The 22450-nt window shown below is 35.7% G+C and overlaps 1 protein-coding gene across 2 annotated transcripts in view; it reads left to right on the top strand.

The window, feature by feature from the left end:
* The window catches only part of LOC136027307 (cilia- and flagella-associated protein 58-like), a 102041-nt gene that overhangs the window by 65594 nt on the left and 13997 nt on the right, over positions 1-22450 (top strand). For both annotated transcript variants that reach the window (XM_065704420.1, XM_065704419.1), the window contains exons 10-11: positions 3312-3484; positions 11421-11583. In XM_065704420.1, coding sequence (XP_065560492.1) covers positions 3312-3484; positions 11421-11583 — 336 coding nt within the window. The remainder of the gene's footprint in view (positions 1-3311; positions 3485-11420; positions 11584-22450) is intronic.

Genomic DNA, 22450 nt, shown 5'->3' with positions numbered 1-22450 from the left:
ATTAACACCCCCAGCTCCCCCAAAGAGAACGGATCTGTTCCAATTATGTCAATCACATATCTATAACTTGTGCATATTCTTCCCATCAAGTTTCATCCCGATCTCTCCACTCTTAAGAGTTTTCCAAGATTTCCGGTTTCCAAGATTTCTGTTTCTCCTTCCAGCCCCCTATGTCCTCGGATCCGATTCGAATTGAAAATTGAGTATCTGAGACCTAAGATCCTCCTATATCGGATTAAGATCCGATCACCCATTCGTAAGATAAAGATACCTTAATTTTCACGTTTTCCAAGAATTACGGTTTTCCCCTCCAACTCCACCCAATGTCACCAGATCTGATTGGGATTTAAAATGAGAGCTCTAAAGCACAAGATCCCTCTAAATACCAAATTTCATTAAGGTCTGATGACCCGTTTGTAAGTTACAAATATCTCATTTTTTCTAATTTTTCCTAATTGCCCCCCCCCCCTTTCAACTCCGCCAAAGAGAGCGGATCCGGTCTGGCTATGTCAGTCACGTATCTTGGACTTATGCTTATTCTTCCCATCAAGTTTCATCCTGATCTCTCCGATTTAAGTCTTTTCAAAATTTCAGTTTCCCCACAACTCCCCCCCCCAATAACGCTGGATCTGGTTGGGATTTAAAATAAGAGATCTGAGTTACGAGGTTCCTCTAAATATCATATTTCATTAAGATCCGATCACTCCTTCGTAAGTTAAAAATACCTCATTTTTTCTAATTTTTCAGAATTAAACCTCCCCCCAACTCCCCCAAAATAAAACGGATTCGTTCTGATTATGGCAATCATGTATCTAGGACTTGTGCTTATTTTTCCCACCAAGTTTCATCCCGATCCCTCCACTCTAAGTGTTTTGAGGATTTTAGGCTCCCCCAGCTTCCCCAATGTACTTGGATCCGGCCGGGATTTGAAATAATGACTCTGAGACACAATGATCTTCTGACAAATATCACTAAGATCAGAGCATCCGTTCGTAAGTTAAAAATACCTCATTTTTTCTAATTGTCCGATTTTACCATCCCCCTTCTCCACCACCACCCCCCTCTCCACATCCCCCCCAGATGGTTGAATCAGGGAAACTACAATTTATTATTTAATCTGGTCTGGTTCCTGATCGCCTGCCAAATTTCTTCGTCCTAGCTTACCTGGAAGTGCCTAAACTAGTAAACCCGGTACAGACAGACAAACCGACCGACAGAATTTGGGATCGTTATGTGTCACTTGGTAGATACCAAGTGCCATAAAAACGATTTGTTTCTAGCCTCATTGACTGTACTGAGAAAATTGACTCTTTGGCTGGCTCCACAAACTTATAATACAAACTTTATAATTGTTTTGCTCGAATTATAAGGGATTTTTATTTTCCACGCCGATTCGGGGAAGGGAGGAGGCATAGACTTCTGGTCAACCTTGTAACAGCGATCCTACTCATTATCTTTCGAATTAAACCCTGAGGAATTATCGTTAACTTGATTATCATCAAAATATTATATGTGTCAAGCTCCTATCTAGAAAAAATGCAAAATTTGTATTTTATGCAAGAAGGATGATCACAGATGAGTCTTTACATATTTGCTTGTTTTTTTTCCTCATGGTGAATGTACTCAGACAATTTCAGATCTTATTCCCTTGAATTTCAGACAAAGCTCATTCAAGCGGAAATTAGATAATCTAGTGCCCTTTTTAAATATGAAACAAGGCTTTTCCCCAGAAAAGTCACTTTTCCTGCCATTTTGTGGTGGAAAACCCCTATTTGGACCTTAAAAGGATGGGCAGGTTATTGTTTCGTTTTAAGTTTTAATTTTGGTCCTTAGATTGATTTAAAAAAAAACTTGTTTTCTTGTTCAATTTTCTGACATTTTTTTTTCAATAATGCCTGAAATCAGGATCCCCCTCCACGAAAAAACTCCCCCAACGGAAGGATCAACTAGGCAATTCAATCCAGGGAAAAATTTACCCCAGGCACTTAGCCTTAACATCTTTCCACGTAAAACTGAGTCACGAAAGAGAAAGTTAGACAAATAAAAAAAAATTCGTATAGGAATTCTGGAAAATACCTCCAGTGAAAAATTTCTACTGAAAAGTTAACTGCTCGGAAACATTCATCTCCATGGAAATATCACCTCAAGGAAACCCCCCTGGCAGAAAATTCACCTTCCCCATCTGAAAACATATGCACACCCCCCAATAATAAACACTTTACATGCAAAATGGACAAGTTTTGTAACTTAAAGACCTTTCTCCAGGGCTCTGGGGGGTAAAGTTATCTCAAAAGACATAGCTATTGAACCTTTCAACTCTGCTGAACAAAATGGCAAGATTTCCAAAAAATATGAAGATTTCCATCAGATGATTTTAAGAGAAAAGGGGGCCTAGTTACCCTCAAATTTGTATGGACACTTAAAAAAAGGTAATAGAACTTTTGTTTCCATTCGAATAAGCCCTTTCCTGATATTCTAGCACCCCCGGTTTGATACGATAGCTGAAAAAAAAAATAATAAACACGCATCCATGATCTTCTTCTGGTAAAAAATACAAAATTCTGCATTTTTGCAGATAGCGCTAATGTTCAATGTACCGTAAACCAACCAACAACAACTGTTATTTGTTTTTCATGTCAAATCACTCTATCCGAATAAAAAGGGGAGTAGTTGCTTTTTTAGTTGATATTAAGATTGGTATCACATGTTTCAGTAAGGTTTCACAAGGTTTCAGTAACTAATGGATAAAAAATGATTTCCGAAATAATCGAAAAACGGATAAAAAAGTTAACGGAAATAAAAATACTAGAAGATAATGGGTCGAATCAACAATCAAATTATACAACTTTGCCTTATGTCCCAAAGCTGTCAGAAAAATTCAGAAGAAAATTAAGCAAGCTTAATATACAAATAGTATTTAAATCTCGACAAACTATCTTTACTAAATAAGGGAAAAGATAGGGTTTCAAAAACATACAGAGGCATATACAAAATTCCGTGTTCGTGTGGTAAATGTTATAGGAAGGACACAACAAAATTTAGAAAATAGACTATAGCAACACAAAAATCCCATTGACTTTTCGCTAAAATATAAACAAAAATCGAAAACATTTTTTTTTACTTTCCTCATCAAAATATATTGTTTGACCATACAAAATTGCAGACACGTCTAAAGGCATTAAAGGCATAACACGTCTAAACATTACTTAATTGGCGGATATTCTTTAAGACTTAAACTATATAGAAAGGAAACTGGAATTGTATAGATACATTCTTATCAAAATATAAATAATATTGAACTTTATTTACAGGTAATTCGAGAAAGGGATATTCTCTCTAAGAAAATTCGAGAAAAGCTTGGATGCGAAAGTGAATTCGTACAGAAGGGCAAGAACTATCGGGCCGAAATGGATAGGTCTCAAAGTGCTGAAACGAACTTGAAAACGAAAGTGATTCAGTTGGAACTTGAGATTGCTCAAATCAGGTACCTTTTTTGTGTAGTTCCATTGCAACGTAACCCTAGCGTAACTTAACCCCGTACAACTGCACTCGTGTAATTGAACCCTCGTGCATCTGAACCATCGTACAACTATACTCTTATAAAACTAAAACCCATTTAAGTAAATCTTATTGAACTGATCCCTCATACAACCTATTCTCCGTGCAACTGAACCCAAGTAAAACTAAACCCGTGTAACTGAACCTTCGTGCAACTCAACCCCCACTTAACTGAGAATCAATGGAATCCAATACCGTTTAACTGAACGTCGTGAAATTCCATCCCCATTAAACTGAACCATATACAGCCCAATTCTCATTCAGGTGCATATATGAAATTTCTTAAGAATAGCATTTAAAAGAATAAGGATGACTTGCCTTAGACAAAGCCATGGGGCTGGTACAAGTGAAAAGCACAACCGCACATGGGTTTGGCAAAATGGCCATGTTCTAACGAGCAAAGTGCAAGGGTATAACAATACTGTCTAAAAATAGTTGAAAAATGGTTTCCTTGGTGTTTTTTCCTCTCGGTGATGTACCCTGAAAATTAGAACTATGACGAAAACCCCAAACCTTAATTGCAGTTGGCCAATACCTCACCCTTTTTTCATGGAGGAGGATGCTGAAAGTTGCAGTACTGAACAATATTAGGGCAAGACTGAAGGTTGATTAAGAGTTAAAATAAGTGTCATAAAAACTACCGATAAGCAAAAACAAAACCGATAAGCAAAAACAAAAGAAAATATAAATCTACCCAGCCATTATCGGGCACTGATTTTCGCAATAAACCCATTCCTTAAATGTTCGTTCAGTTTGGGAAAAGTATGGAGTTGGTCAGATGGATAATATAAGTTAGAAGCTGTGAACGAAGTGGAAAGAAAATTTTGAGCTTCTTGTCATCGCTAGATCAAATTGATTCTCAATTTCTAGCTCAAATTTATTAGTCAAAGGGTTTTGATTAAAATGGGGGCTCACTTACACAAGGTTTGAGCTAAACAGGGTTACGTTCAATAGAGATGATATATATGGGATTTCAGTTAAACAATTGTTCAGTTTAATGAGGGCTCAGTGAAGTGGGGTTGAGATGGTCGGGGGTTAATTTGAACGAGGATTTAGTTAATTGGGGCTGATTTTCACAGGAGCTGAGTTAAACGGGGGTTCAGTTAAATCGTCTCCACTTGCACGGGGTTCATTTGAACGAGGCTTCGGTTAAATGGAGTTTAGTATTATGGGGGTTTGAGTTGCACAGGAGATTCAGTTAACCAGGGGTTCAGTTGTACAAGGATTCAGTTACATATGTTCAATTGCAGAGGATTCAGTTACACGAGGGTTCAGTTGCAAGCACAACGTCATTCGCAATGAAATAAAAGTCTGGCGCAACCGCGGCTATATCTCAGAAGATCTGAATTGTTCCATTGAAATTGAACCCTCGTGCAACTGAACCACAAGCAACTGAACCAATGCAACTGATGACTCCAGGTGTAGCTAAACCTCCTTTAACTCAACTCCCGTGCAACTCAACCCTGGAATAATTAAATGCTCGTGCAACCAAACCTCATTCAGCTGAACCCTCATGCAACACAACCGCTTTGTAATTAAACGCTTGTTTAACTGAGCCCTGTAGAACCAAGCCCTCCTGCAACTCAACCAACATTTGGATAAATTCTGTTTTTATAAACAGGATTTTATCAAATTTTGATAAATTTTATCACATTTTGATAAATGAGTGGAGCTGTTCAGTTCCACTCCTTTTGTTCTATAAAAGTGTAGAATAGACCCTAGTTGACAATCTGTAAAAAAAAAGTATTTTAACCATATGTTTTGGGATATTACCATAGAATAAAATGGATATCTTAGGAAAAATATTCACTTACTGATAAGCACATTTTTTAATCCTTTGGAAGTATCTAGAGATTCAAAGTATTTTTATTCTTCATAGAGGTGTTTAAAATAAAAAATATCCGTTGAAACTAATTAGTAAATAGGCAAGAAAATATTATTTTCAAAAATAATAAATATAAAGATTTGTTTCCTTTGCACAAAGAAGTGAAAATCGCCAATGTTATGAATGGCTGTTAAGCCAAAAATAGAAAGCGACCAAAATTTTTTTTAGAATGTGTAACACTGGGCGTCACTTCCTGGTTGATCTTATGCAGAATGACCCGGACAAAATGCTTTTGCATAATTTCCTTATCAAACATTACACTAAAAGAGCTTAGGGAACTAGGTATAAAATCAAAGTTTTCACTTGCCCCTTGACAAATTCTTTCCCGAGTATTAATTGAAAGGCTTAAAACTTGCAATAAGAAATTATAATTTATTGGGCCGTAATTTTAACGATACACTTATTTCTGAAAGTTTTTTTTTCAATTTCGAAAAACTCATTGGTTGCCCAAAAGTGTAATGTAAGCTAGAAACTGCGAATAAAGTGAGAAGAAAATTTTGAACTTCAATTTATTCTTAGGCTTTTGGGTTGATTTTATTCAAACTGAGCTTGATTGAAGCAGGGGTTGAGTTACATGAGGATTGAGTTAAACGAGGGTTGATTCAAACCGAGGTTCAGTTAAATGGTGTTGAGTTGCCGGGAGTTTAGTTGAACCAGGGTTCAGTTAAATGTGGCTGTGTTGCACATGGGTTGAATTGTACGAGCTTCCAGCTAAACGAGGGCTCTGTTGTACGAGGGTTCAGTTGCACGAGAGTTCAGTTAAACGAGTTAGAGTTGCATAGGATTCAGTTGAGCGGGGGCTGAATTACATGAGAATACAGACAAAAGAGGGTTGCGTTGCATCTGGGATCAGATTCATAGAAAGTATTCTTCTGGATCTTTGTGTCTCCTCTAATGTTTCACATTTTCCCTGTAAAATGCCTTTTTTTTAATGTTGTACGTCGTGGACTATTACGAATAACAATGAAAAAGTAAAACATATCCATACAATAAACGCTTTTCACACAGCAGAACCACTACGCTAAGAAATTTATTTTTGGAGAGAGCTGCCAATTGGCCTGTTCCTCCTTCCACTTGAAGTTCTGAAAAATTTACGATTGAACCTACAATATAATTGCCTTATCTGAGAGATCAGCAAACTTTCACTCTTCCTCCCTGTCTACAATGGAGTACTCCAAGATAGTTAATTTTGTCCCCTGTTTCTTTTAGTTATGATTCAGAGTCTCAATAAGGAATTCCTCAAGCCCCGAGCGATGGAAATTCGTCAGCGACCTGACTATCTTACAAACCTTGAATATAAGCTTAAATAAGCTTGAATATAAGCCTCTTATTAAACTTAGTGCCTCTTGACAGACATTAGAAATAATCCTTTTAAGGTCATAATAAATACCAATAGGTTTTATTTATTCCTTCTCTATTTTTTTTATGTTAATTTTTTACTTTTGAAGTTTCTGTGTCTTCTACTAAATTACTGAAATAACTCACTATTTCTTCCAATTATTGTGAGATTTCTATATTAAACATAGTTCATAGCAAGAATGCTTCTATTTCCCTCTATGTACTTCTTAATACGTTTAGTATCCCTTCTCATTCTGTACGGGATTACACCTCCTATAGTCACATTTTACTCATATATGCTTATTCGATTTGAAACCGTCGTATTTCATGAGAAAAATCTGAAAACTAGCGCTCTAAAAGTACTTCACTTTACTTTAAATAATTTCTTAGACAACCCTGCTTTTCCATTTACAGTCTTTAGGAGAGGAAATCGGGCACAATTTAGATAAAACAATGGCACAGAAAAGACAAAAAAAAAAAGAAACCTTAAATACCAAAGACCGAATTTAACAGATGCATATTTTTAAAACCTAAATTTTGGGGAAGATATATATATATATATATATATATATATATATATATATATATATATATATATATATATATATATATATATATATATATATATATATATATATATATATATATATATATATCATATAGCCAGCCGTCCTGGACGAGTTGGTTGGTGCGATGGATTCGGGATCCTTTGTCTGAGAGGACGAGGGTTCGAATCCCAGTGTACCCAATTCTTCAGTTGGGACGGGGGTCAGTGGCGTGACTCTGTAAGCTTAGCCAGAGTCGACCCAGCTCTAAATGGGTACCTGGAGAAATCTGGGGAAGGTAAACAGGAAGGGTGTGCGAAAGCACAGGATGGCTGGCCCCCAACCCCCCATTGCACTTCCTGGCTGAAGGGCCATGAAACGGAGATCAGCACCGCCGGTAGGGACTGTAAAGTCTAATGCCGTATCCTTTACCTTTACCTTTACCATATATATATATATATATATATATATATATATATATATATATATATATATATATATATATATATATATATATATATATATATATATATATATATATATATATATATATTTTAATTAGTTGGAATTATGGAGAATCAGAAATTGAGGGCTTTTTAGAACATTAAATTATATAGAAGAGGAATTAGTTTTCACAATTGAAAAAGAACAAGAGAATAAGTTGCAGTTTTTTGAATATATGGATCCATAGAGATAATAATGAATTAGCTTTTTCAGCTAATTGTAAACCTACAAACACAACCGTTATTTGTCTTTTATGTCAAATCACTCAATTATAATGAAAAAGGGAGTAATTATTTCTTCAGTTGATAGGGTATCGAAATTAATATTACCAAAATACATAAGTAGGGAACTCATTTTCATTCAAGATATCTTTTTCTTGTTAATGGATATCTCTAAAAGCTGATTTTGCTCGCAATAGAAAAAGAAAGAAAAAGTTATTGGAACCGGAAATATGAGTCAATGGAAATTTAATGGAAGAGGAAAATGAGCAAAATCAAAAAACAATTACACGACTCTACCGTATATTACAGTTTTGTCACAAATATTAAAAAAAAGAACTAAAAACCATGATATAAAAATAGCTTTTATGTCTCGACTAACTATAGGCTCCTTACTGAACAATTGAAAAGATATGATTCTGGAAAATATACAATGTGGGGTATACAGAATTCTGTGTTCTTGTGGTAAATTTTATGTGGGAAGGACACGGCAAGATTTAGAGAACAAGTTACAACAACATAAAAATACCATAGGCTGCTATTTTAAACATAATACATATAAAACAATTTAAATCAGTCTTAGCAGAACAATTATTTGCCCCTCCGCAAAATGATATATTTGTTTGATTAAACGAAAATAATAAACCCGCCTGTTGGACTTTCGCATGTTTCCGATAAATTATGGGAATTAAAATAATTATCTGTGAGGGTATTAGCATTTATAGAGATTACATAAAAAAACTAGTTTTTTTAACTGAAAGTAAGGAGCGACATTAAAACTTAAAACGAACAGAAATTACTCCGTATATGAAATGGGTTGTCCCCTCCGCGATCCCTCGCTCTTTACGCTAAAGCTTTTAGTTGTTTTAAAAAGCAGAATTGTGGCAAAGAGTCAAACTTTAGCGTAAAGAGCGAGGGATTGCGGAGGGGACAACCCATTTCATATACGCAGTAATTTCTGTTCGTTTTAAGTTTTAATGTCGCTCCTTACTTTCAGTTAAAAAAACTAGTTTTTTATGTAATTTCTGAACGTTTTTGAATTAATGCATGTTTGATTTTGGTTCTCCACACATATATTATCAAAATGAAATTTGCATATTAATTCCTTTTTTGGCTAAATGGCTTTCTCTTAGTTTTGATCAGATGATTTTGAGAAATAAGGGATGGGGAAGGAGGCCTAGTTGCCATGCAATTTTTTGGTTACATAAAAAGGCAACTATAAATTTTAATTTTTAACGAATTTTTTTATTACTAAAAAATATACGTAACTTAAGAATTAACTTACGTAACAAACTTATATTTTTTTAATTTTTACTATGTATATGAGGGGGTTTGAACCCTCGTTAATACCTCGTTCTTTACGCTAAATCGTAAGCTTTGTCCCAATTCTTTAAGAATGACCCATGAATCAGAAAGGCCGTAGAATAAATAGTTGAAATTACTAAAAATACTATAGCTTAAAGAGCGAGGTATTTATCTCCTCCTAAATACCTCGCTCTTTATGCTAAAGTATTTTTAGAACCCCTCATATGCTTAATAATCTCTGTTCGTTTTAAGTTTCAATGCTACTCTTTACTTTCAATTGAAAAAACTTTTCCATGTTTATTTTTTCATTGTTTTTTTTATAGTAATTTTAGAAAATCCTGCGCCCTTTTCATTGAATTTCTGTTCCCCCATGACATAATTCTCCAAGGAAAGATCCTCCCACATAGCCCCCTCCCCTCAACCCACACCCAAAACCAAAAAAAAAAATCCCCTGAAAACGACTGTACACTTCCCAATAACCATTATTATATGTAAACACTGGTCGAAGTTTGTAACTTGCAGCCCCTCCCCCAGGGACTGTGGCGGAGCAAGTCATTCCCAAAGACATAGTTATTATGATTTTTGACTATGTGGAACAAAATGGCTATCTCAAAATTTTGATCTGTTGACTTTGGAGAAAAAATGAGCGTGGGAGGGGGCCTAGGTGCCCTCAAATTTTTTGGTCACTTAAAAAGGGCACTAAAACTTTCCATTTCCGTTAGAATGAGCCCTCTTGCGACATTCTAGGACCAGTTGGTCGATACGATGACCCCTGGAAAAACAACAACAAAAAAAACAAACATTAAACACGCACCCGTGATTTGTCTTCTGGCAAAAAATACGAAATTCCACATTTTTGTAGATAGGAGCTATAAAATTTTGCTATAGTGTTCTCTGATACGCCGAATGCGTTGGTGTGATTTTCGTGACTTTTGATTCTGTGACTTTTAGGGGGTGTTTTCCCCTATTTTCTAAAATAAGGCAAATTTTTTCAGGCTCGTAACTTTTGATGACAAAGACTAAATTTGATGAAACTTGTATATTTAAAATCAGCATGAAAATTTGATTCTTTTGATGTATATTTTAGCATCAAAATTCCGTTTTTTAGAGTTTCGTTTACTATTGAGCCGGGTCGCTCCTTACTACAGTTCGTTACTACGAACTATTTGATGAAGGGGAATATAGATTAAATCCAATTTACAATAATTTAATCAGGGGACAAGTCAAAATTCCAAATGTTAGTATGTTACACAGTAGTCCCCACAAAAGTGTAGACCTTGTGAGCTAACTCGGGATGAGGTCAATGCAAAAAAGAGTCAACGGAATGCAAGTAAGTTAGCAAATGAAAAAATCCACTCAATATATAATGCATAGGTTCCTTTGACCTGTTCCCATATATAAAATGGGATTTATATAAATTCTGGGATTTATTTAGATTTTTTCAAATAAGTGCAGTATTGCATTTTTGCTAGATCTCATTGCCAAATTGAAATTATACAAGAGACAATCTGATGCAAAGACGACAATCTTTTGTCATTTACGAGTGCAATTTCAGACTGTTCACGGTGATTGTAGTATTTTGGAAATTATTAAGATGTAATTTTTATTATTTGCGTGTATGGGTATGTGTTTGTCTTTTGTTTTGTATGTTTTTTTCCCTTGATAAAGGCTTCGGATGTCGAAACATTTGGATTTTTATTATTTAAAGTTTGTTGTTGTTTTTTTTCCACTTTCTTATTTAAATTATACCCGTTTTTCTCTCTTAAATTCTATTCACTTTATTATTTGCTTATTCACTTTCTCCTCTTAATGTGCATATGTATAGCCCAAGTTACAAATTTTCCTTAAATTTTACCAAACGCCACTCTTTTGTTTCAACTTTATACCCATAAAAGACTAAAAAAAAATTAAATAGTGGTAATTATATAAAGGGAGAGGCCTGTTGAACTAAAACTAAATTTCATGTCTCATATTCTCTTCCAAAATGTCTCATATTCTCTTCCAAAATGTCTCAGATATCAACTTAATTTATTCGCCAAATTTTTTTTATACCGATGCTTCTTTCAGAGAGGAAAAAGCTAACTTGCAGCGCCGGGTTTTGGAAATTGCTGCGTTGAAAAAGAGAGTTCATAAGTTAGAGCTTCAGCTTGATGAAGAAAGATTGCGTTGCAGTGCTCTTGAAAATGACAAGAAAATACCGATGCGGGTCCCCTCGCTTTGTGAAACGGAGGTAAGTATCTTATTCATTTTCAAGCATATTTACCTATAAATTTTGGTTTAAAATGTCTTGTAACTAATTACAACTCTATTTGTTAGATGCGAGATAAAGTAATCAAACAGTTCAGGATACCGGACTGTAAGTAAGGGGTGATACGGCTCAATAGCAACCGTAACTCTAAAATATGGAATTTTAATATCAGCAGATATATCAAAAGAATCGGCTAATTATGCTGATTGAAAATGTAAAAGATGTTTGGAGCTGCACATCATTAAGTTTTGTGCTACCCATCAAAAGATACGAGAATGAGAAAATGTTTCCCATTTTAAAATGGGTGAAGAACCCCCTAATGGTCAAGGATATCATCAGATTCAGTGTATCAGAGAGGACTCTTCTAGAAGTCTAAAGTTCCCATTTGCGGAAACGTGAAATTTTCCTTTTTTTTTGCCAGAACAAAGATTACGGATATGATTTTTTTTTTTTCCTCAGGGTGATCGCATCGAACGAATAGTCCTATAATATTGGAAAAGGGCTCATTTGAATGGAAATTGAAAGCTTTGGTGTCCTTTTTAAGTGAAAAAACCGATTAAAGGGCAACCAGCCCCCCCCCCCTACACCTCTTTTTCCAGAAAATCGTCTGATCAAAACTTTGAGACAATCATTTTGTTAAACATAGTTTAAAAGTCCCAAAACTATGCCTTTGGAAATTATAGGACCCCCCGAGTGTTTGGATATAGGTCTTTAACTCATAAAATTTTCCAATTATTTGCACGTAGCAGTAGTGAGAGGGTTTAAGATTTGAGTGGCCAGATAGGAGTTTTACTATTTTAGTCACCAGTCCCTCAAGACGTTATTACCCACACTTGGGTCTTACATAATACTATAGCGCACCAGTATGTTATGTGATGGGAAATGTTTGTTTAGTTATTCAAATATTTTCTTAAAGATCCAGGTGGTTGTTACGAAGTAGGAATTGCTTGTTCAATTATGCAAATGTTTTTCTCAAAATGCAGGTGTTTGTCACGTAAGCCTGCGTAACTTGTTAGAGCTCAGGGTCTGCTACTCAGGCGGTGAACCCCCAGTTGTAACTGAGGATGGTTCACATGTGGGTGTTACGTAATGACGGTGGGAACGTGGATGTTACTTAATACCTTGAGATATTTTTTTCCTCAAGGATTTTTTCGTCAAAGCATGTTTTCCTTCAAAATTTATTCCTCAGGGAAGCTTTATAATACTCCAATATATTATATTATATTTTTGTCCGGTATAGGAATCAAATGTAAGACCAGAGATATCCCCAATGGGCTGGTGCCTTAGACCCTTTGAACAAAATCCAATTGATTTATTATGATTCGGAGACTACTTTTTAGTGAAAATAACTTGATAAAGGTATGGATTACATGTTTCATATCGCCAGGATAATTCATATGCTTGGAGAGAACCAAAATATGAAATTGGTTACATTTGACACCCAACTGTTTGTTAAATAATGGTTTAGAGGAGTAGTGTGGTTGTTAATGGTAAAATAAGGGAGTAGTGTGGATTTTTCCTAGCATATTTTTTCGTAATAAAGTCTTTTACTCTGTTGGATCTTGAATACACTAGAAGAGATAAAATAAAACCTAGAGTGTCCTTATGATTAGAATATAGTACTCCTTCACATGTGGTAAAAAGTCTATCTTTTCTTCTTTGCTATAAGAATATGACGCTTATATTAAAGGCAATATTGAACGACACATACCTATGTATATAGGTTACACGATGCATATATTGAATTATTAAAACAATGGAAGATTCATCCTGGAACAAGGAATCTGAAAGATAGACTTTTATTGAGCAAACAAGTTTTACTAATAAACAAATTTACAAACATTATAAAAATTCATTATTCTTAGGGGACTTAAACTTATATCATACAAACAGGAAAGATATATTTTCAACTAGAAAGTCGTTCAGTTGAGGATTGTCAACATAAATGCAATGAAACTCGCCATAATTATACCCATAACATGAAAAATATAATACTGTATGTAAACCATTACTTTTAATCAATAAATCTTGTACTCACTTTCAAATTTAGTCTGAGAACTTTTGCAATCTAACGAGAACGAGCATAAACCATCTAATGTATTCAAAAATTTTTCCAATACCGATGCGGGTCCCCTCGCTTTGTGAAACGGAGGTAAGTATCTTATTCATTTTCAAGCATATTTACCTATAAATTTTGGTTTAAAATGTCTTGTAACTAATTACAACTCTATTTGTTAGATGCGAGATAAAGTAATCAAACAGTTCAGGATACCGGACTGTAAGTAAGCGGTGATACGGCTCAATAGCAACCGTAACTCTAAAATATGGAATTTTAATATCAGCAGATATATCAAAAGAATCGGCTAATTATACTGATTGAAAATGTAAAAGATGTTTGGAGCTGCACATCATTAAGTTTTGTGCTACCCATCAAAAGATACGAGAATGAGAAAATGTTTCCCGTTTTAAAATGGGTGAAGAACCCCCTAATGGTCAAGGATATCATCAGATTCAGTGTATCAGAGAGGACTCTTTTAGAAGTCTAAAGTTCCCATTTGCGGAAACGTGAAATTTTCCCTTTTTTCCAGAACAAAGATTATGGATATGATTTTTTCCCCAGGGTGATCACATTGAACGAATAGTCCTATAATATTGGAAAAGGGCTCATTTGAATGGAAATTGAAAGCTTTGGTGTCCTTTTTAAGTGAAAAAACGATTAAAGGGCAACCAGCCCCCCCCCCCTACACATCTTTTTCCAGAAAATCGTCTGATCAAAACTTTGAGACAATCATTTTGTTAAACATAGTTTAAAAGTCCCAAAACTATGCCTTTGGAAATTATAGGACCCCCCGAGTGTTTGGATATAGGTCTTTAACTCATAAAATTTTCCAATTATTTGCACGTAGCAGTAGCGAGAGGGTTTAAGATTTGAGTGGCCAGATAGGAGTTTTACTATTTTAGTCACCAATCCCTCAAGACGTTATTACACACACTTGGGTCTTACATAATACTATAGCGCACCAGTATGTTATGTGATGGGAAATGTTTGTTTAGTTATTCAAATATTTTCTTAAAGATCCAGGTGGTTGTTACGAAGTAGGAATTGCTTGTTTAATTATGCAAATGTTTTTCTCAAAATGCAGGTGTTGTCACGTAAGCCTGCGTAACTTGTTAGAGCTCAGGGTCTGCTACTCAGGCGGTGAACCCCAAGTTGTAACTGAGGACGATTCACATGTGGGTGTTACGTAATGACGGTGGGAACGTGGATGTTACTTAATACCTTGAGATATTTTTTCCTCAAGGATTTTTTCGTCAAGGCATGTTTTCCTTCAAAATTTATTCCTCAGGGAAGCTTTATAATACTCCAATATATTATATTATATTTTTGTCCGGTATAGGAATTAAATGTAAGACCAGAGATTTCCCCAATGGGCTGGTGCCTTAGACCCTTTGAACAAAATCCAATTGATTTGTTATGATTCGGAGACTACTTTTTCGTGAAAATAACTTGATAAAGGTATAGAGTAAGTCTTTTACTCTATTGCATCTTGAATACACTAGAAGAGATAAAATAAAACCTAGAGTTTCCTTATGATTAGAATATAGTACTCCTTCACATGTGGTAAAAAGTCTATCTTTTCTTCTTTGCTATAAGAATATGACGCTTATATTAAAGGCAATATTGAACGACACATACCTATGTACATAGGTTGCACGATGCATATATTGAATTATTAAAACAATGGAAGATTCATCCTGGAGCAAGGAATCTGAAAGATAGACTTTTATTGAGCAAACAAGTTTTACTAATAAATAAATTTACAAACATTATAAAAATTCATTATTCTTAGGGGACTTAAACTTATATCATACAAACAGGAAAGATATATTTTCAACTAGAAAGTCGTTCAGTTGAGGATTGTCAACATAAATGCAATGAAACTCGCCATAATTATACCCATAACATGAAAAATATAATACTGTATGTAAACCATTACTTTTAATCAATAAATCTTGTACTCACTTTCAAATTTAGTCTGAGAACTTTTGCAATCTAACGAGAACGAGCATAAACCATCTAATTTATTCAAAATTTTCGTGAATAAACATGTTCTTTATTCCCTTCAGGCAGTGGTTTCATAATTTTCCCCCTGTAAAATTAAAAACTTTTAAAACATGGTTATCTTAAAAAAAAAAACAGAGCTTCTCTGTTTGCTTTGTTGGTGTTTCCAAGCGTATTTCGGAAGTTCTTCATTTGAAATATAAGATTTTAGCATGTTTAGTTACGCTCTTTCTTGGCTTGTGTGTGTTAGTTTTGTTGATGTTTCAAAGAGTATTTTGGAAGTATTTGTTTAGTATAAAAACACCTTAGCATTATGCTTAATAAATGTGCTTCTTTTTAGTAACTTAATTTCAGTAGAAGTTCCCTTTGGTCCAATAAATCTGATATAAACCGGCTATCTCAGTTATCTGGTAATTTTCAACGTAACAGCTGAAAATCTTCTCGCTTTTTATTTCAGCTATAATAAATTTTTAAATCGTAAAATATATTATCATCTCTTTGTTTCTGAGATTAGCAACTATTGAAACATTAAAACCTTAATCAATCAATATCTTTATTGCCCAAAAAACACACAAGAATCCAATATGGAGTAGTTGAGAATAAAAAATAAGAAAAACACACTCACAAAGAAAACTATACTAAAAATAATAGATTCAAATATTTCTGTTAATTCACAGCAGGACGGAGACTGTTCGTCCTGTCAGGTCTATAAAAATAGCGACTGCGACGCATCTCAGCCATGGATAGTGGCTCAGTTATCCCGTAGGCTGAAACTAGTCTTTTGTTTCTAGCCCATAGGGGTATACACAAGAGAAATATTGCGAAAAAGGAAATATACGGATCTAGGGTTTTTTCATCACTAGGTGTAAATATATTCCAAAATAGAGTCAATGTGAGGACATGAGGCATCGCAAAATCGTTGTAGACATGGACGAGAATACGCCTTCCGCAGCAAGCTTTACAGTGAGCCATCACCCCAAATGATTTTCTAAACTTCTCACTTAGATGAGAAATAAGGAAAGCCCTTGTCCTTTTTACACTATCCACCATCGGAAGACCGAGATGCTTAGTACAAGTACTCTGAATTCCGATCTGCACGCATCCAACATCACCAACAGATTTGCCGAAAACAAGGACCTTACTCTTCGAATCATTAAAATTGAGACTATTTTTGCCATATTCTCTACTAAGCAGAGAAAACTTTTCCACAACAGACCATACAGTTCTACTTAAATTCAAGATGTCTTCAGCTCAATTGAGTATAGAAAGGACCAAACCTTAAAAAAAAAAACTAATTCTAGCATTTTTCTGGGTTACAACCTTACTTATTATATAATGGCGGTGAAGATACCCCACCTTGGCGGTTCCTTTCCAAACTCAAATTACGGCTATGCTCATTACGTAACCGGTGAAGAGTAGGCAGTTTCACGATAACACATAATCTCGCACACGGATTTTTACACCCCAGCACAACTGAACAGTTGAGACTTCGCTGCTGTGCACTTTATAACAAATGGGAATTCACACTAGAATCAAAAGCACGAGAGGCATCATGAGCCGCAAGGAGGAGAAATTTGCCACCATTTTCTATATCCATCCGAACGTTGTCAAGTATATAACACACGTGTCCCCGACTATGGCCTTGCTTAAATCCAAGTGGTTGTCCGATGTTGAACAAGCTTTATTTTCGTCCTTATTCACTACTAACTCAAGAAATTTACATAGGACAGAAAAAACTGTTACAGGAGCATCATTGCCGGCTATATGTTTTTGTTCTGTTTTTTTTTGGAACCGGAGTCAATGTACCAACACAAAAGGAATCGAGTAGAGTACCAGAATTAAAATGATTTGGTAAAACAAATGTGGATGCTGCAACAGCTCATTACTTGCATTTAATAAATGAAAACCCCATAATTGATCATAACCACACGAGAACTTTTTTGGAAGGGGAATGATAGCACTTTATATATCAGACGCCGTAACTGCGAAACCAATACCTGATTCAGCATCAACTAGTACTGATTTATACCGGGTTTCTTGTACTGGATTAGATAGTGAAAATTCGCTGGTTCAATAGTTAATCCAGTCACTCTCACTTGCAAGCTCTGCAGCGACACGTTTTGACTTTTTCCCCTGATGAGTCCCCAGATTTTATTTGGGCTAGTTATGATAAGTTCGCTCCTGCAGTCAATAGCCTCAGCTTAGTGATTGGCAAGACGCTTAGCAAAACGACGTTTGGGATATAAACATATGTCATTAACGGCATCAGATTTCAGCCGGTCGCGATTATTCCATATTTCTTGCCAAAACTTTGAAGGTTTGCAACTTTGCTATAAAGGTTGGTTTATTGACCAGTTAGGTATTTCTGAACCCGGACGAACTTTATGCACAGGAGCGGCACACCACTCAGCAAAACGCATTGCGTGCGTGACTTCTGTACAATAAGTATTGATTAAAATATTTTCTCCGACTCGCTGAGTTCTGAGGATTGTCGCAGCAGTTTGAAAGATATTTTAATTTTGTCAAGTGTTGCATCAAGCTCTGCTTTATATGCAGGAGTATTTATTTCCTTTTAGTCATGTTTGAATTCCCACTTCCGTTTCTTTTCATTTTTTTAAAGAGAGCACAATCAATAACAAAAGAGTTGGAGATTGGTAAATGATCCAATATCGATATGCTAAAGTCAACATGGCTTGAGCCATTCGTAGTCACGCCGTTTGAACAAAGCATGAAATCAAGTGAACTCGTTGCTTCGGAGTTATGGGTATCCGTATACGAATGGTCGTTTGGGACAACATACAGATTGGTTAGAGCAGACAGAAGTATTTTTGATCTTGAGTGATCTGGCACTAAGAGGTTGCAGTTCACGTCCCCGGTGAGGATAACACGATTAGATGCATAGGAAAACTGCTGCAAAGATTTATATCTACATTGTTGCAGGAGAGGAATTTTCTTTGGAAGCCCATTTCTTGTAATCAGTTATAAGTAGCAGTAACATACTATCAGATTCGTAACTTTTATTCCAAGGAAGCACTCGTTCTTGACAAATGCTGATGCCGAAAGATGAGAACTGATTAGAATCGCCAGTCCACCGGAATTTCTTCCTCTGCCCGAATTGTTAGCTGGCACTACAAAAAGGTGAGTTTTATCCTTTACTTTTAATAGGGAAAGCGAGTCCAATGAAAGGAAATGTTCTTGTCGATAAAAAACGTCGTTGCGAGATATGAAGCTTTCAATCAGTGCGAGTTTATTGAGTACATCCCTATTCAGATTCCACAGAGATACTTTTAGCTCAGAGTTGGTCATGGCTTCATCATGAGCTTTCTGGTCGTAGGACACTTAACAGTCTGGCACGGATGGTCTCTCTGCTTACAGAAAGCACAATTCAGTGCAGCATTGCAGGGCTGATCTTTATTGTAGCATGATTGCCACTGCAATGGGAACAGCGAATAGCGTTTTTAGAGTCCCTAGCAGTGTGACTCTACTCTTAGCACTGAAAACGCCTCATCGGCCAATACCGATACGGGTCTATTCGGAAGCGCTCATAGCCCAGAGCTATAGGGTTGATCATTGCTACTTGTAAATCGTCCTTACTTTCAAAGAGAAGCTTATATGAGTGAGTTCGTCAAATTCTCTTGGCTTTCATGCAATTCTCAATCATTGAACATAGATCGTTCAGCAAGACTTTATCAAAAATATGTCTTACAATACCATAATGACGAGGTTCTTCAGCCACGCATAAGTGCTTGTAGCACTGTTTAGCGCTTCAGTAAGAGACTTTGCTGCATCTTTGTCATCAAATATTATGCGTCATTCTTTGCTAAGAGGCCTCAGGTTCACTATATTGGTTCGGCAATCACCAGAAAGGCCCAAGATACTCCTTTTGACTGTTGGGCCTTTTGAGTCCTTTCGGAGGTTGTTTGAGAATCACAGAGTAAGAAGGTTTCGCTGCATCTGGAGAGTTTGTTGCTTTTGCACCCAAAGTCACACTAGCCTTATTTTGTGCTGATCTGAAGAAGCTTAGGTGGTCAATAAGATCTTCCACAGTAGAATGAAGCTCATTGACCTGGAGAGTCAGAGTGGCTATAACCTCCCCTGAGAGTATGGGTACCTCGTCAGGCTCATAGATTACAAGCTTGGGGAGGACTACTCTCTTCTCGTCACAAGTCCGGATGGCTATTATTAGATTACTCGCTTTGATTGCTTGGAAGATGAGGTTCAAAATGGGGCTGTAAACCAAGTCTGGCTTCACACTGCTCATTTCCAATTCGGAATGAACTGGCCTCTGACCCAGTAAGCAAAATCAGTGGGCGGTCCAATTTAGATGCAAAATCTCAGAGCGTAGTCCAATCAGAATAGACGTGAGTGGAGCAAATAGTCATCAGAGAATACTGAAATCACCCAGGACTAAGGGAAGTTTAAGGACCCCCTCGCCTATGCCCTACAATTTGCGGATAACTGAACACCGGCACGTACATTACGGCACTTTTGGGGGCTTTTTCACCTTTTTTGCCTGTTCCGAGTCAAAAATCCGAGTGGTACATGAAAGTGATAGTATAAGTATAAATGGGGTGTCAGTCTACTTGAGAAAATATATGGCACTAGTAAAAAAAAAAACAGAGACAAAGACCTATTCTAGGTATTGGAGAATATATCTCAATTTAATGTAACCATACATCTATCTTTAGAGGACAGAGATCAGTATGAAAATAATCTCAAAGTAATGCAATAGCTTACAGCTTTATCCAGTTAACAGCAAAGAAGCAAACTCACCCACAATAACTCTGGAACTAAATAGTTGAAAACCCAGCCAAGTCCATTTTAGTAAAAGACTAAGTTGAATGTCGTAAAATGTTGCAAAATTACAAGTTTTTAGAGCAAGGCTCAAAGGTACCGAAAAACAGCACATATCTAGCAAGAAGCTAGAAATTGGCTAAAATTTTGAGAAGGGACGGTGCAAAACCAGTCTCTAAACAAATCACAATTAAGCACTAAACAAATAAGACATAAGGATCTAATATAACTAGGGTTTGTCTTGTGAGGGGATCAGATTCGGAAGGACGTAAACTTTGGTAAGTAACCTTTCATTAACTAATTATAGCAACCACCTGCCTTGTCTCAACTTCTTTTAATGTAAATATAAAATATTAGCATAAAAAATTTTCGTTGCTTTGTTTAAACCGAAATATTCTAGTTTTGTGTTGAATTAAGTTATCAATTAAATCTTTTGAAATTCCTTTGGGTTTTAGCTCCAACTTTAGTTAGAGCCGTGTCTTCCTCTTAGAGGACCACATCTTTTGGGTATTATTTAATTAATTCCTTTAATTAAAACATTATAGTAAGCTTTATTGAAACCACTGTGGGAAGCTGTGATTTTCTTTTAACTAGCTTAACATCCTTCTTAGATTTTTCTTTGATTTGGTTACGGGTCTTATAATTTTCTCTTGTCTCTTTTCTTAGTTAAGGCCAGGTTAGTCTAAAATCGCCATTATTGAAATATAACTCGACATAAAGATTGATTAATCTTAAGATTTGTCACTTTCCCAAATTACTATTAATTGTGCAGGAGTGAAAACGAACTTGGCATAATCAGGTGTTAATGTGGTTCAACTCGTAACAAGGAAATTATGCTAATAGATCTCAGACACAGAATTTGGAATACCCTAGACTCTAGCTGTATTTATCTCCTAGATTAGCTTTCTAGTGTCTATACAGTAGAGTCTGAATCCTGAGAAGAGGTAGGTTCCCTTCCAGCTTGCTCTTTTACCTTCCCGATCCTTTCTCTGCTGCCCATACAGCTAGACTAGCCATTATGTATATTCAAAGAGGCTAGGGAGAGGAAAGTTTTATTAGTCAAGCTAGGAATTCAAAAGCTCTTTCACGGTCCAGGGAAATTCAGTCAGAGTTCTGACTTTTGAAGTTAAAATTTGCCTAAGTTCTAAGGAACATTTATTATTACTAGGAGAAATAAATAGTAAACACCTTATGTTCAGTTTAACTAATACATTTATGTCTAATTTGTGATTACTCAAAGTTCTTAGCTCACCTTAAAAGTCTTTAATTGACCTTCTCGTATCCTATTTGAAATACGTTGACTGACAAAATAAACCTGTTATAGTAGTGCCGCCATCTCTAACGTAATTAGCAGAATTTGTCTTATTTGAAATTTTGATTAAAAGGGACTAATACCACAGATTCGAGCCATAATTACTTATTCAAGTGTATTCTCTTTTAAATATTTGGTAGTCTTCAACTTTACCAAACCCTTTTTTCTAGATGACGACCTTTGGTCAGTAGAGACAGCCTAACCTACACACGGTACTTTAAGTTATGTTAGATGGTGCATCATCTAACCTACCGTGTGTAGGTTATGTTAAACATCCTAAATATTACGTCTCAAACGAAGAACTTCCAAAATATATTCGGAAGCATCAACAAACCTACAACAGGCAATCTAAACCATGAAACAGGTCAAGTAAACATCCTAAATCTTATGTTCTGGAGAAAACTTCCAAAATGCAATTGGAAACACAAACAACGGTAACAGAGACAAGCTAAACCACGAAACAGCAAAGCTAAACAACTTTTTCGAAAATATTCTTTGAAGCACCACGAGAGCTAACACAGACAAGCTAAACTACGAAACAACACAATTAAACATCCTAAAACATATGTTTCAAACGTACACTTCCAAAATACATTTGAAAACACCAACACAAACAAACTAAATCATAAAATAGCACAACAAAATATCCTTAATCGTACGTTTCAAACAAAAAAATTCCA

Source organism: Artemia franciscana, chromosome 5 (assembly GCF_032884065.1).
Source record: "Artemia franciscana chromosome 5, ASM3288406v1, whole genome shotgun sequence".
NCBI lineage: Eukaryota > Metazoa > Arthropoda > Branchiopoda > Anostraca > Artemiidae > Artemia > Artemia franciscana.
Note: the sequence above shows the minus strand (reverse complement) of the source record. Positions and strands in the feature narration are given on the sequence as shown.